At 51.8% G+C, this 13,055-nt stretch overlaps 1 protein-coding gene across 3 annotated transcripts in view; it reads left to right on the top strand.

Annotated features, from left to right (window-relative positions):
- LRBA (LPS responsive beige-like anchor protein) overlaps positions 1-13,055 on the top strand; it is a 3,444,508-nt gene that overhangs the window by 2,322,533 nt on the left and 1,108,920 nt on the right. For all 3 annotated transcript variants that reach the window (XM_069631262.1, XM_069631261.1, XM_069631263.1), the window contains exon 39: positions 10,372-10,518. In XM_069631262.1, the coding sequence (XP_069487363.1) occupies positions 10,372-10,518 (147 nt within the window). The remainder of the gene's footprint in view (positions 1-10,371; positions 10,519-13,055) is intronic.

Here is a 13,055-nt window from a genome sequence, read left to right as displayed (position 1 = left end):
CTAGACTATTGCCCATAGGGAGTCCTCCATCCCCCACAGATCCCACACAGAGGTCCTACCTGGCAGTCTGTGCCCATGTCCTCCCGCCCAACCAAGAAATGTGATACCAAAAACAGTTAAAAAGTCGAAAACATCCCAACTCCCCCCCACCCTGCACTTCTCCCCAACTGAAGCACCTGTCGCCACTCGCCTATTTATTTAGTTATTGTGCATTTGTTAGGCGCTTATGCAACAAGTAAATTGTGTTTCAAAACGCCCACATGGCACTAGGGAGGGAACATGGGATTGAAAAAGAATATATACACTAGAGGATAAAGATTAACCTACTATGCCTTATGAATATTCAGAACGTGCAAGTGCAGGGAGAGAAGAGGGGAAGAGCGAGTGAGGGTAAGTGCTGAAGTGTTTGTGCTCATAGGTGAGCAGCAGATGTAAGTGCTAAGAGCTCGGGAGCACTGAGCTGCAATAAGCGGGTAAGGGCAGGCCTACAGTGGCTTGGGCCAGTCGGTGCCGAGGCAAGTGCTGTGGTTAAGCAGAAGCTGAGGCGATTGGGTGTGGGAAGGCCATGCACAACATGCACACGCCTGACCAAACAGTCATAAGCGGTATTGCAGCTGAACAGCAAATAGCCCAACCTCTGCCTGTTACCCAACCTCCTGCAATTGGAGGCCAGTGTCTTAAGGTTTCTACACAAAAGAGTGAAATTCGTGTTACCGGTCTCGCCAGAGTCCAGCATGCCTGCTACCCTATGTCATCCTTCTTATGCACTGTCTGGGATCTTGCCCATGTCCACTGGAGACGTTGAGTTCTGCGAGAACAGTGGGGCAGATGAGGGCACTGTTCCTGTCATTGATTGTTGCATCTCCTTCCACGGTGTGCAGGCCGTTGGCGGGTGAATATTAGTTTCATGTGGTGTAGTAAAGAGAAGTGCCTTTGTCCCATGGTATACCTTCAATTACAATGGAAAGAAAAGGCATACTTGATGCCGCTGGAGAGCAGCTTTCACTTAATGGAGTCGTAGGACTGTTGCTCCCGCTAGAGATCTCTCGTGTAGTATGGGAAAAACCCTATGCCTGAATCATTGTAGATGATCGGGCCCGTGGCCCTCGCCATCTGCAACAGGGCGTCCCTGTCTCTGAAGTTCAGGAGCCTTGTGATGACCATACGTGGGTGGGCTCCTGGCACTGGCCTCCCCGTTGGCACCTGATGGGCCCTTTCCACTGAGAAGAACTGAGGAGAGTTTTTTGGCCGCCATTAGCTCCGAGATCCATTGTTCTAGGAAGAGTTCCATGATGGGTCCCTCCACTTTTTCGGTAGTTCCAAGATGCAGAGGATGTTTGGCCTCGATCTCCCCTCGTTATCCTCCGTTCTGCTCTCCAGGACTTTGTTTCTGCATAACCACTGATAGTTGTTGCTCCACCTTCTTTATCGCATCTTCTGTGTCCGATATGCGCTGCTCCGCTACACCCCCCCTTGAAGATAGTTTTTTGATGTCCTACCTTTGAAAAGAGACCTTAGACGCCAGCCCATCTATGTTGTCCTCCACCAAAGATAGAGATTCGGCAATGGCCCCCATAATGTCATTAAGTGAGATGCCGGTATTCTGGGCCGGCTTTTCCATGCAGGCAGTGCCCTTCGTGGTGAGTTGCACAGCTGCGGTGCTGGGCCCCGCAAATTGATCCATCTTACTCTGCTGTGAGGGTTTCTTGCCTTTCTCCACCATTTTGTGCGGGGAGTGGTCCTCCCTTCGGGATCCTCACATGTCCCCCACTTGCCCTCCAGTAGCAAAGCGCAGGTACACTGCTGCATTAGGGTTCTTCTTGCACCTCTCAATCACACTTAGGCTCCTCTCTCTGGGAGCGGTTATCTTTGCAGCTGTCCCAGATGCCCACAGGCACTGTCGTTCCCCCTTTTTCCCCCCACACAGGCTTAGCGAGGTTGTCTGTAGTTCCTGGTTTTGGCTCTGAGGGGCTTTGCCGGTGCTATCTCAGTGACTCACACCAAGACCATGTGCCAATGGGTCTGTCTTCTGGAAAATGTGCTGCCTTCCAAAAAGGTTGTTGCCCACACTCCTGTGCCACCGGGGCCTTGCCACCCCACAACACCCCCTGTGTTCTGGCAGTCTGCTGGGGTTCCCCACGTATTCAGAACTGCTGGCGCACTGCCACCTTGTCCGTGTGCTGCCTAGGGGTTTCTGGCTCCTTCCTGCAAGTTCCCCTGAGCCTGGGTATCCACCCTACCTTGAGGGGGAGGAGGGGGCTTAATGCTGGCCTGTCCAGGCCCCAGGTTTACTTGCTTGCGTTGCCAGGGTGCCCGCCCCCTGCACCAGTCTACGCAGGCCCATCTGCGCTACCACTGTGCAAGGCTCCGGCTCCTCCTCACACACTTGCCGGCGACCCTGCCACTGGCAACTGTGTCTGCCACAGCTGCCTGTGCCTCGCTCCCTGCTGGGGAGGCTGGAATGCCGGCTGGCAGGCACAGCTCTCACTCAAACCCCCTACATTATGGCGGTCATGGCACCAGGACATGCGCTGTCGCAGTCACCTCTCACTTAAATTGCCGGCTTCTATTTGCCACGGGATCGCAGTGGGTGGCCGCCAACGTCTTCCACCACCCTTGTGAGATTGGGGTTGCTTTTCAGCAAACGAAATCAGGATATTTAAAAGGATCAGGTGGCCTCACAGAAGTGCTGCATATCTACGTCTGCATCTGTTGCTGCTCAATAGTGACCCCCCTTTCTGATCTTTCTTGATCGATCGGGGGTCTAACAGCTTTATGATCAGTGGTCTGGGGCTGGCCGGTGCCTTGGAATTTAGGGGTCGCATAGCTAAGACATTTGGGTACTATAACTTAGCATTGGGACTGGTGGGGGGTAGGAGGCTTGTGCCCTCCTTCTCAAGGGATTACTATGTTCAGACACACAGCCCTCCTCCCATGGCCTTGCAGGGCACATTCCCCTCAGGGCGCAAAGGTTGGCAGCATTTTAGGACAATGAAGGGTTTATGGATCTGTGTAGCTCTGGCCTTTCTCATCAGTTCCAGGGATGCAACCCATTCCTTTGCTCATGGTCGCGGCTTAGGCCTTGGGTGCTGACTGTCACACTACATTTAAGCTTTGTGCCACAATATGGCTGCTAATATATAAGATAGGTGCTATTCTCTTGCGTCCCGTCCCCTTTCCTCCATACTGCATGGGCATCCCTCTTTAGGGACGGGAGATGGAACCTTTTTCACCAGAAAAACCTTCTTCCCCTTTAAATTTAGAGGCGGGCGCGGCCCTGGGAGCATGCGCACCACTGACTCTGCCCACCGGCGCCACTCCTCAGTCCCCTTTTCCGTGGCGGGCCAATTTCACCAGCTCTCCTGGGTTTGGCTTCGGCCATGTCATTCCCATGCACTCGTCCCCAGATACTTTCTTCTATCTTTTTGTCTTCTTCTTGTCAATTAGGTACTTGGTCCTCCGGCGCTGCGCTCCTCCCTTCAGCGGGCTTCAGCAGGTGTCCAGTCTGTGAGGGGCTCTTCCTGACATCGAATCCCCATGCTCTTTGCCTCCGCTGCCTTGGCCCCAACCACGGCTGGGAAGTTTGTACCGCGTGCGACACACTTAATCCATGCGCACTGAAGAACAGGCTAGCTCAGTGGAGGGAGCTCTTTGTAAGGTCGCCTCCAGAGGATCTCAAGGACTTTGTCAGACAGAGATCGATGCCCAAGGAAGGGCCGCTATTTTCCATCGCACCCCGTAAGGGTGACTCCTGCCCAAGGAAACGCCCAAGCGGGAGGAACCTCTCGTGTTCTCGCACCAGCACCCATACTGAAGCTAGTCCAGCTACCGGCCTCATGGCTGAGGGGGTAATCAGATCCTTCCGGGCACAGTGCTGAGGGACTGCAATGTTCTTTTACCGGTTGTACACCAGAGGGGCCATGTTCTAGTACTGGCCTAATGTCTGAGGCGGTGCCTACTGGTGATACTGCTGAGGGCAATACGGCCTTCCAGGCCCTGGCCCGAGGTGCAGGGTAGGTCTCATGCTCCGCCACAAGAGTCTTGGAGGAGGCCGGGTCCAGGGAGCCAAGCACCACGATTTCGGCATGTGGTACGCAGCTCGACAAAATAGCTGCTGCGCCAGATAACATTGCTGCTCGTCCGATGCCACTCCTAGGAACGGAGCAGGTGGGAGAATGAGTTTCAAGGTGGGCCTGGTGTCAACCAGGTATGTGGCCTCCAGTTTATCCATTAGCAACACAGGGCAGGTTTCCCCTGCAACTGAAGCAGAGAGCGCTCCAGCCCCAGCAGCCGCCAGCCACCCCGTCAACATCACCTGCCACCTCTTCAACCTCCAAAGACAGGTTCTTGGAAAGGTTCCTATCGCTGAGGTGAAGTCCTCAGATAGGGGCCATCCTTTGGGATATTACCAAGGACATGCTCCCTCCGGTAACCCCCCTAGCGCCCATTGACATTCTTCCTATGGCTCCGGCACTGCAGGTCCCAGTGCAGCCCCTGCTGCGGCTCCCCTACCTCCCACAGTACAAGCGGTTCTGCACCAGCCTCTGCAACAGCCACCGGCTCGAGTTCCTACACTGTAGCCCACGGCACCCAGTACTCCTCAACCCGCCACGGACCAGCCAGACACCCTGGCAGACACAGATGAGGACGACGACCCAAACACGTCATCAGCCAAGGCCTTCCACGAACGTCTTGCAGTTTTGGCGGAATATTTAGGGCTTCCCCAAACAGAGGTCGCACAGCCGGAGTAAGGGGTTTGGCAGAAATCCTCACTCTACGTCCCCCTACTAGAACAGGGATCCCGATGCAGAAGGATGTTGTTGCTTTGGCCAAGAAGGGGTGGCTCAAGCTACACTCGGCCCAGCCTGTAAATTGGCGCTTCAACGCCAAGTATAGGTAGATGGAGGGGGATCCACTCTTACTGTCAGCTCATCCTCAACCACACTCTTAGGCGATGGCTGCGCCATCACTCTTCTCAAAGTCTGTCGTCCTCACCTTGTCCTCGGCGCTGCTAGGCAAGGAGGAGAAGATCTTGGAGGCGTACGGGAAAAAGCTGTACTCCACGCCTCTCTGCACCTGCGTCAATCCAACGCTGATGCCATGCTGGCAGCCGTTAACCAAAGGCTTTGGCTGGAAATAACCGACTTCCTTCCAGAACTTCCGGTGCAGATCTAAACGCGCTTAAAGGTGGGGCTAGCAGAAGCCAAGCTGGTGGCGCAGGACATCATGGAGTCCACCGTGCCCACAGCGATACCTCTGGCCGGGCCATATGCATCGCCACGGACATGAGAATGACTGCCTGGCTTCGGGCTACTAATTTTAACCCTGACATCCAGGAACGCATATTGGACCTTCCATTCAAGGGTAGTGACCTCTTTCACTCTACCACCGATGAGGAATTAAATAAAAAGAGCAGCTTGCAAACTGCGAAGTCTTTATCCTAATGAAGGCCACGCACAAAGCAAACACCCAGTCACATCAACGCTCCGACAAGGGGTGGGAGTTCAGTGGGTTCTGGGGCTTCCAGGAACGGAGGTCGAGGCAGCCTGACCACTCTCCAAGCCAGCATCAGTGCAAACAACAAAAAGGGGGACGGCAAGGGCTTTTTCCAGTCCCCCTCCTCCGCAGCAGCCTCAGAGGGAAAGAAAGCATGACACGTCCGTTCGGGTCCACGTGTCTCTGGGGGAGGAGGGGGGCAGGCTTGCATTTCACATGCAATTTTGGCGCCAGAACTTTTCGGACTCCTGGATGCTCTCTGTAGTGTCCTCAAGGTACTGCCTATCGGTCCCTCCCTCTAGTCCCTCCTCCCCTCCACTCCCACAGATTGGGACGGCAACTCTGTTGACCGAAATTATTCCGCTCGTCAAGCGCCAGGCAGTGGAAGAAGTCCTAGCCTCCCAGAGAGGATTGGGCTTCTATTCCAGGATTTTTGCCATACAAAAGTAGAACAAGGCTGGACTGAGAGTTGTACTGGACCGATCCACCCTCAACCTCTCCCTCCCTCTTCAAAAATTCAAGATGGTTACGCCAGCACTCATTGTGGAGACACTAGACAGGGGAGATTGGATGTGCTCCCTGGATCTGAAGGACGCTTATCTACATGTCCCGATTTGGCAACCACATCACTCCTTCCTGTGCTTCAGGATCACGGGCTGCCATTTCCAATACAAGGTGCGACCCTTTGACCTCAACTCAGCCCCAGGGTATTTACCAGACTCATGAATGCAGTGGCAGCCCTCCTCAGGGCCCAGGGCCACCATGTCTACCCGTACCTGGACGACTGGCTCGTCATGGCGAGCTCTCCCGAGGCAGTTGTCCACACTTCGTTCGCACTTATGAACACACTCCATGACCTGGGTTTTACCATTATCCTCAAGTCTCAGCTGCAACCTACACAGAGCCTGACCTTCCTGGGCCTCACCTGGGACACAAGCTCAGAGAAAGTCTTTCCCTCAGAGGACAAGGTCACGGCCATCAAGAGAGCCACTGCTCACTTCCTTACCAGAGCAGTGACCTCGGCCTGGTGGGATCAACACTTATTAGGTTTCATGGCAGCGGTCCTACTGGCCGTACCCCATACGAGTTTTAGGATGAGGAGATTACAGCTGCACTTCGCAGCCTCATGGAATCAGGAGGAGGGCTCCCAAACGGAGCCGGTCAGCATCCCTCCTTCTCTCCACTCGGACCTCACATGGAGATCCAGGGACTGAAACCTGGGGACGGCCAAGCCCTTCCGGCAGCCGGCCCCACAGGTCACCATCACTACGGACTCCTCCCTGGAAGGCTGGGGTGCCACTCTGGACAGCCACAGCGTCCATGGAGACTGGACCCAGCAGGAGCAAGAGTCTCCTATCAGCTGGCTGCAGCTGAAGGCCATCTGGCTAGCTCTCAAAGCTTTCCTTCCGCTCATTGGGGGCATGACCATCCTTATGCAGACAGACAACTCCACCAGCATGTACTATGTCAACAAGCAGGGAGGTACCAGGTCCCCGCCAGTGTGCATCCTAGCAGTCAGCATGTGGGAATGGGCCCTGGAGAACAACATCTACCTCACGGCCGTCCATCTTCTGGGGGAGTCAAACCTGGAGGCGGACAGGCTCAGCAGACTGGGAGCAGACAATTAACGAATGGCAATTGAATGACCATGTGCTGCTGGAGATCCGCAGCAGATGGGGGCCTCCTCAAGTGGATCTGTTTGCCTCCTGGGACAAGAGGAAGTTCCAACAGTTTGCGTCCTGGCAGGGGCAGGACCCTGGCTCCCTGGGCGATGCATTCCAGCTACAGTGGGATGGCATGACAGTGTATGCCTTCCCTCCCACAGCCCTGGTCCACAGGGTTATCCGTAAGATAAAGGAATCTTGTCACCTCAGCATCATTCTGATAGCTCCATGGTGGCCGGCGAGACCGTGGTTCTCCGAACTTCTCCGCCTCACAGACAGACCACTCATTCATCTTCTGATGGGGCCAGCCCATCTCCTAGCACAACATGGGGGCAGGGTCATCCAACCCGTCCCAAAGAAGTTAGCCCTCGCAGTGTGGTTCCTGAGCAGGTCACGCTCAGGCACCTGAGCCTATCATAGGCTAACCTGGAAATCATTCAGGGCTCCAGGAGCAAGGCTACCAGGAGCCAATACAAGAGTAAATGGACTAGGTTCTGTCATTGGGCAGACTCTAAGGAGATCAACACCCCCCTTACGTGCACGCTAGATGGTGTGCTCTCCTTCTCTGCATACCTCGCGCACTCAAGTGTACAGGTGGAAACATGCTGCACCTATCTTATAGCCATAGGGGCCTACAGAAATTCAGAGGAGGAGGTCTTCTCCTCTTTCAACCCGATAGTCGGGAGACATTTGACTGGCTTCTCCAGCCTCTACCCGCCCATCAAGAAACCACACCCTATGTGGGACCTCAATGTGATGTCGGGTGCCTTGGTGCACAAATCCTTCGAGCCAATGGGTACCGCAGACATCAGGCTGGTCACAATTAAAACAGCTTTGTTAGTGGGCCTCACCTCTGCTCGCAGGGTCAGCGAGATCCAGGCTCTGGTGGCCTCCGAACCCTATACCACTTTTCACAGGGATAAGGCGGTCCTGCAGGCACACCCAGTATTCCTACCTAAGGTACCCTCCGCTTTCCATCTTAAAGAGGAAATAGTCATAACTATGGTTTTTGCTGAGAGTCTTGCACTGTCTGGATGTCAGACTGGCTCTGAAATTCTATCTGGACAGGACCAAGGGTTTCTGCAAGTCGCATGCACTGTTTTTCACCTTCGGGGGCTCCAGGCCTGGGTATCAGGCATCCAAGGCCTCTATTGCACGGTGGATGGTTTCGGCCATCAAGTGGGTCTACGAGGGGCAGCACAAGCCGCTTCCCGCTAACATGCATTACCACGCTGTCAGAGCCAAGGCCACAGCCATTGCATTCCGACGGCAGGTTCGTTGGCAGGTCATCAGCAGGGCGGCCACCTGGGACACCCCTTTGGCTTTCTGTAAGCATTACGGTTTGGACGCGGGCTCCAAGTCAGACGCGGCCTTCGGACAGGTGGTTTTAAGGAACCTGTTTACTTAAGGATGGTGGTCGCTCCACCCTGGGGCTACATTCAGTTATAATTGCCCATGCAGTATGGAGGAAAGGGGACGGGACGTAAGAGTAAGTGATAGTTACTGACCGTAATGACTAACTTACTCTTAGTCCCCTTTCCTCCATAAGTCCCACCATCCTCCACCCTAATAATACTGGTGTCATTAGTTAAATATTCTTGACGCATCAATGGGAACTGAGAAGTGGCGCTGGTGGGCGGAGTCAGGGAGCGCATGTTCTCAGGGCCGTGCCCCCGCGCTCCTCTAAATTTAAAGGGGAAGAAGGTTTTTCTGGTAAAAATGGTTCTGTCTGTCGTCCCTAGCGAGGGACGCCCATACAGTATGGAGGAAAGGTGACTATGGACTAAGAGTACGTTAGTCACTACGGTGAGTAACTATTAATTTCTCGCAAGTGTGTTGTACCTATAAAGTCTGCAATAATGTAATCGTGAAGATGCCTTAACGGCGCCCCATGCCCCCGGTCTCTCACAGTGCCTGTGGCAACCTTTGCCTTATCCCAAAGCGATTGGGGATGCGGGAAGTTTGTGTCCCCTTCCCAACACATGTGCAAATCAGAAAGGCAGACATGGGGACTTGTCCCTGTTTTTTTCCAATACGCAAAGGCATAAGAATTTAAATGTGGTATATGTAATGACATGGGGACCCCCTGAGTAAATTGAGGACTGAATGGAAGTGAGGAATTGGTCTAAATTCTTGCAGTGCCTCGAAGTCATGAATGCATTCTGTATCTGTTCAGTGTCCGAGTTCTCTGCCAAGGACTTCAGATGTAGAAATGATTTTGAGGTGGACAATGTGATGCCTTGCATATTAACCATTCATATGAAGCCAAACTTCCCATGACCTCTTCCCAGGGCCAGATTCCTAATGCTTGGATGAGTCGCTTACACTTTTTCCCCTATCTGAACACCGGGGCCAACTAACAGCTGTTCTGACCCCTCACTACCTTACGGAGAAACGGAACAATACATGTTGAACACTGTATTATTAATACATATTTGTTAATCTAATACATTTGTGACCACAACAAATGGTTTTCTACCTAAGCAACTTGTGTGTGTGTGTGTGTGGTCATTTTCCATTGGGTCTCTCTCGCGCTGCGTTCGGATCCAAGGTGGTGAATGTGTACTACAGCTGTGAAGGCATGGTTTCACTTCCTCTGAAGCTTCATGATAGCTGGCCTCTTAGATGAGTATATTATGACAATAGTTGGCAAATGATGAATGCATGAAAGATGCCTTTGCACAGAAACGATTGGCTTTGTTGCTCCACCTATGCAACATTGTAATTCTTCCGACAACTTTCCTCCCAGTTATCTCTGTATATATTGCCCTGCCTGAGGGCGCTTTTACACAATTGTCTTGCAAGAAATAGAACTACCCCCGCCTCAGCTGGATATACAGGACAGACCGCAAGGCACACAGCACATTACATTCCTGCTTCTCCCTTTTATTTTCAAATCACATTTACAAAAGTGTTTGTTATAATGAGAAACGTGTAGCTTATGGGAAGTGTAAGACTAGTTGGGTATTTTTTTTGTGTCATTGCTTCTTGGGATGCAGAGGCCCTAAATTATTGTTTCAGTTATGTGATGGTTGCAGATATATATATATATATATATATATATATATATATATATATATATATATATACACACTCGATATTTAGGAAGTGCGCCACTGTGCCCCCGTATCAACATTAAACATGTGTCTGACTTGAATCGCACCGTTTTCCCACCTTCACTCGATTCAAATGACCTCCTTTCTTATTGCAGCTCCTGCTGACGATGCCCTGGTTAAAGGGAAGCAAACCATCAAGAGTCAGGCCATAGCGAACCAGAACTCGGACAGTGAGATCCTTCTGGAAGGAGATGACGACACGCTGTCTTCCCTGGAGGAGAAGGACCTGGAGAACGTAACTGGTAACTACAACCACTTGCGCGTTTCTTCGGGCTCACGACTCTGCAGTCATCCATCACCATCATCCGTTTTGCCGATCAATATCTCCAGCCCACCACTGATTGGTGGCCCTACCCCACAATTAAATTAATGAAAGGTCATTTCCGTCCATGAGAATATGTGATTGCCCTTTCGAATGTCCTTACTAAAGTAGGACTTGCCACAGCCACTTACTCTGAGAACAAAACAGGCGTCTGTTGTACTCGATTGTTCCCTTACACACTAACAGTGAAACACACAGACACAGATTTGCAGCCAAACGGACTGATGCATTCAGATGCATGCACAGCCATGCCCGTGTGCACGCTGGGGTGGGTGGATGAACGAACAGAGGAAGGCAAATGCAGCAGCAGTTTGATGCATGCAGATGTGCAAGCATGCACGCACGCATGCCACCCCACCCGCCTACACAGTTGCTGCCTTCTATTGGAGAGGTTCCATGTGATCCCCTGGGGGCGGGTCCGTGCTAAGTTCTCACCTGGATGTTTCCGGTAGATCTGAATACAGTAACAGACTTTTTGGGATATTAGGACTTCTAGAATGTTCCCGCTACCTACGCATACTTTAGCCCATCAACTTGATCTATTCAATAGGGCCTTAACTCTCAATCATAGAAAAAATGGTGCCAGTTTATTGTTAGAACATTTTGTAAGCCATTTTTACCTGTCAGCATGAGTGTCTAGCCATGAATTACCATTGCTGCAACAAGCACTCATACAGGCATGAGAATGTGTTGATATTGTAGACTTCACTCCGTCTTTATGCCCACCCTGATGACCGTAGTAACTGTCATTAGATGAGATGTGTCTGGGCTGGGGGAGGGAGGAGTTGTAAATGCTAAATTGGTGGCATTTCTTTTAGCTCGTATGAAAGCTCAGAGTTTCAGGCTGGAAGCTAAGTGGCACAGGTCACACTCTATAAGGAATAAAGATGCTTGTACTGTAGATGGGAATGTATTACTTTCACCTGATGTTCCTAGCTTTTCTAAATTTCATCTTGTGGATTCCAACTCCTTTTGCAAGTGGTACCAAATGTATGGAAGTCTTTGTCACCTTTGTAGACCCCTGTCCAATCAAAGCCTTCAAACGATTATGCCCTCCATTTTGATCGCCTCTCTTGCCCTAGTCATTGATCTTTTGGTGCTCGAATGGGTCCACTAATATGCCACTAGGCCTAGGCCATTGTTGTACTTTTGCTCAAATAAGCCTCATCTGTCCCAGCAAATGCTGGTAATTATCAACATCTCTCTCAACTCCCTTTGGTGAGAGTTTCTTGGAGAATGTTGCCTCTATGCAGTCGCAGTGCCATTTTGAAAACCATGGGTTGTTGCATGATCTACAATCACGGTTTCGCCCATGGAGAGGCACAAGCAGCCATCCTGGACATCGGACAATGGTTACGCAATGGGAGAGTGGGGTTGAAAAGCAGCAGCTCTGGTTGTGTTGCTTTTGCCTGCAAGTTCCATTTGAAACAGTTGATCATAAAATAGGTTTGCTGCTAAACTGTTGGAATCATAATCCGGTTTTAATATGGATCCAGTCCTTCCTATCAGAGGGTAAAACTTGAAAAGCATTAATCTGCAGAGATGATGGTTACGTGTTGAGTGCCACCAGACTCTACACTCTCCTGCTGCTCTGCTTGGCTTATATGTGGCCTGTGGAGCAGCTGATCGAGCAGTTTGATCTTGGGTTTCCGATGTATGCTGATGACACCCAGTTGCATCCTTGATTCTGGAACTGGGGGCAGGGCTTGGGTGGGTGATTATCTGGTATGGACCTAGGCCCAGGGGTGGAATATCGGGCTGCCTCAATGTTGGCAAGACCAAAGGTTCTTATCCTAGGCTAAGATTTCAGGCCCAGCTCCCTCCCCTTTACCTGGATGAGATTTTAGGGCCTTTGCTGCTCATGTTGGGATGGCCCATAACTTGGGGGCCCTTTTTGATTCCATGCTCCTTGGAGCCCCAGGTAATTGCTGTTGTAAAAAAAAGGGACCACTAGTCTCTTGTCTTGACGCAGATCTCCGCCCCAAACATCGGGCTGCTCTGATGCGGGTGCTAGCTCTCTCCAGGCTCAGCTGTTGTAATTGTGTCTATGTAAGCTTGCCTCAGAAAGGGTTGTGTGAGCTTCTGATGGCACAAACCCCTATGCAGTCTGAGAGAGCATCCTGATGCCCGCTGCCCCCCCCCCCCCCCCCCCCCCAACCCCTTATAGATGGTATCTGGCATGGCTTACTCTCCCACCACAGATCAGGCAGAAGGCAGGTCATCCTATGGAAGGCCTGTTAGGCAACTGGACTCACTAGAGTGCCGCACTTTCAATCATAAAATCGGCTAGTTGCCTAGAAGGGCCTGCCTGGGGCTGGCTGTAGGCGCACTCAGCCTTTTGACATGTCACGGATTTTCACTCAAAGTGAAAATGTATTTACAAAATGATGGGTAATTGCTCTGTTTGTCATCGATTCCTCCGAAGGTCATCAACCAGGTTTGGGGTTCTTCCAGAGA

This window comes from Ambystoma mexicanum, chromosome 6q, assembly GCF_040938575.1.
Source record: "Ambystoma mexicanum isolate Mex_15411 chromosome 6q, UKY_AmexF1_1, whole genome shotgun sequence".
Lineage (NCBI taxonomy): Eukaryota > Metazoa > Chordata > Amphibia > Caudata > Ambystomatidae > Ambystoma > Ambystoma mexicanum.
This window is presented reverse-complemented; position numbering and strand designations above follow the sequence as displayed.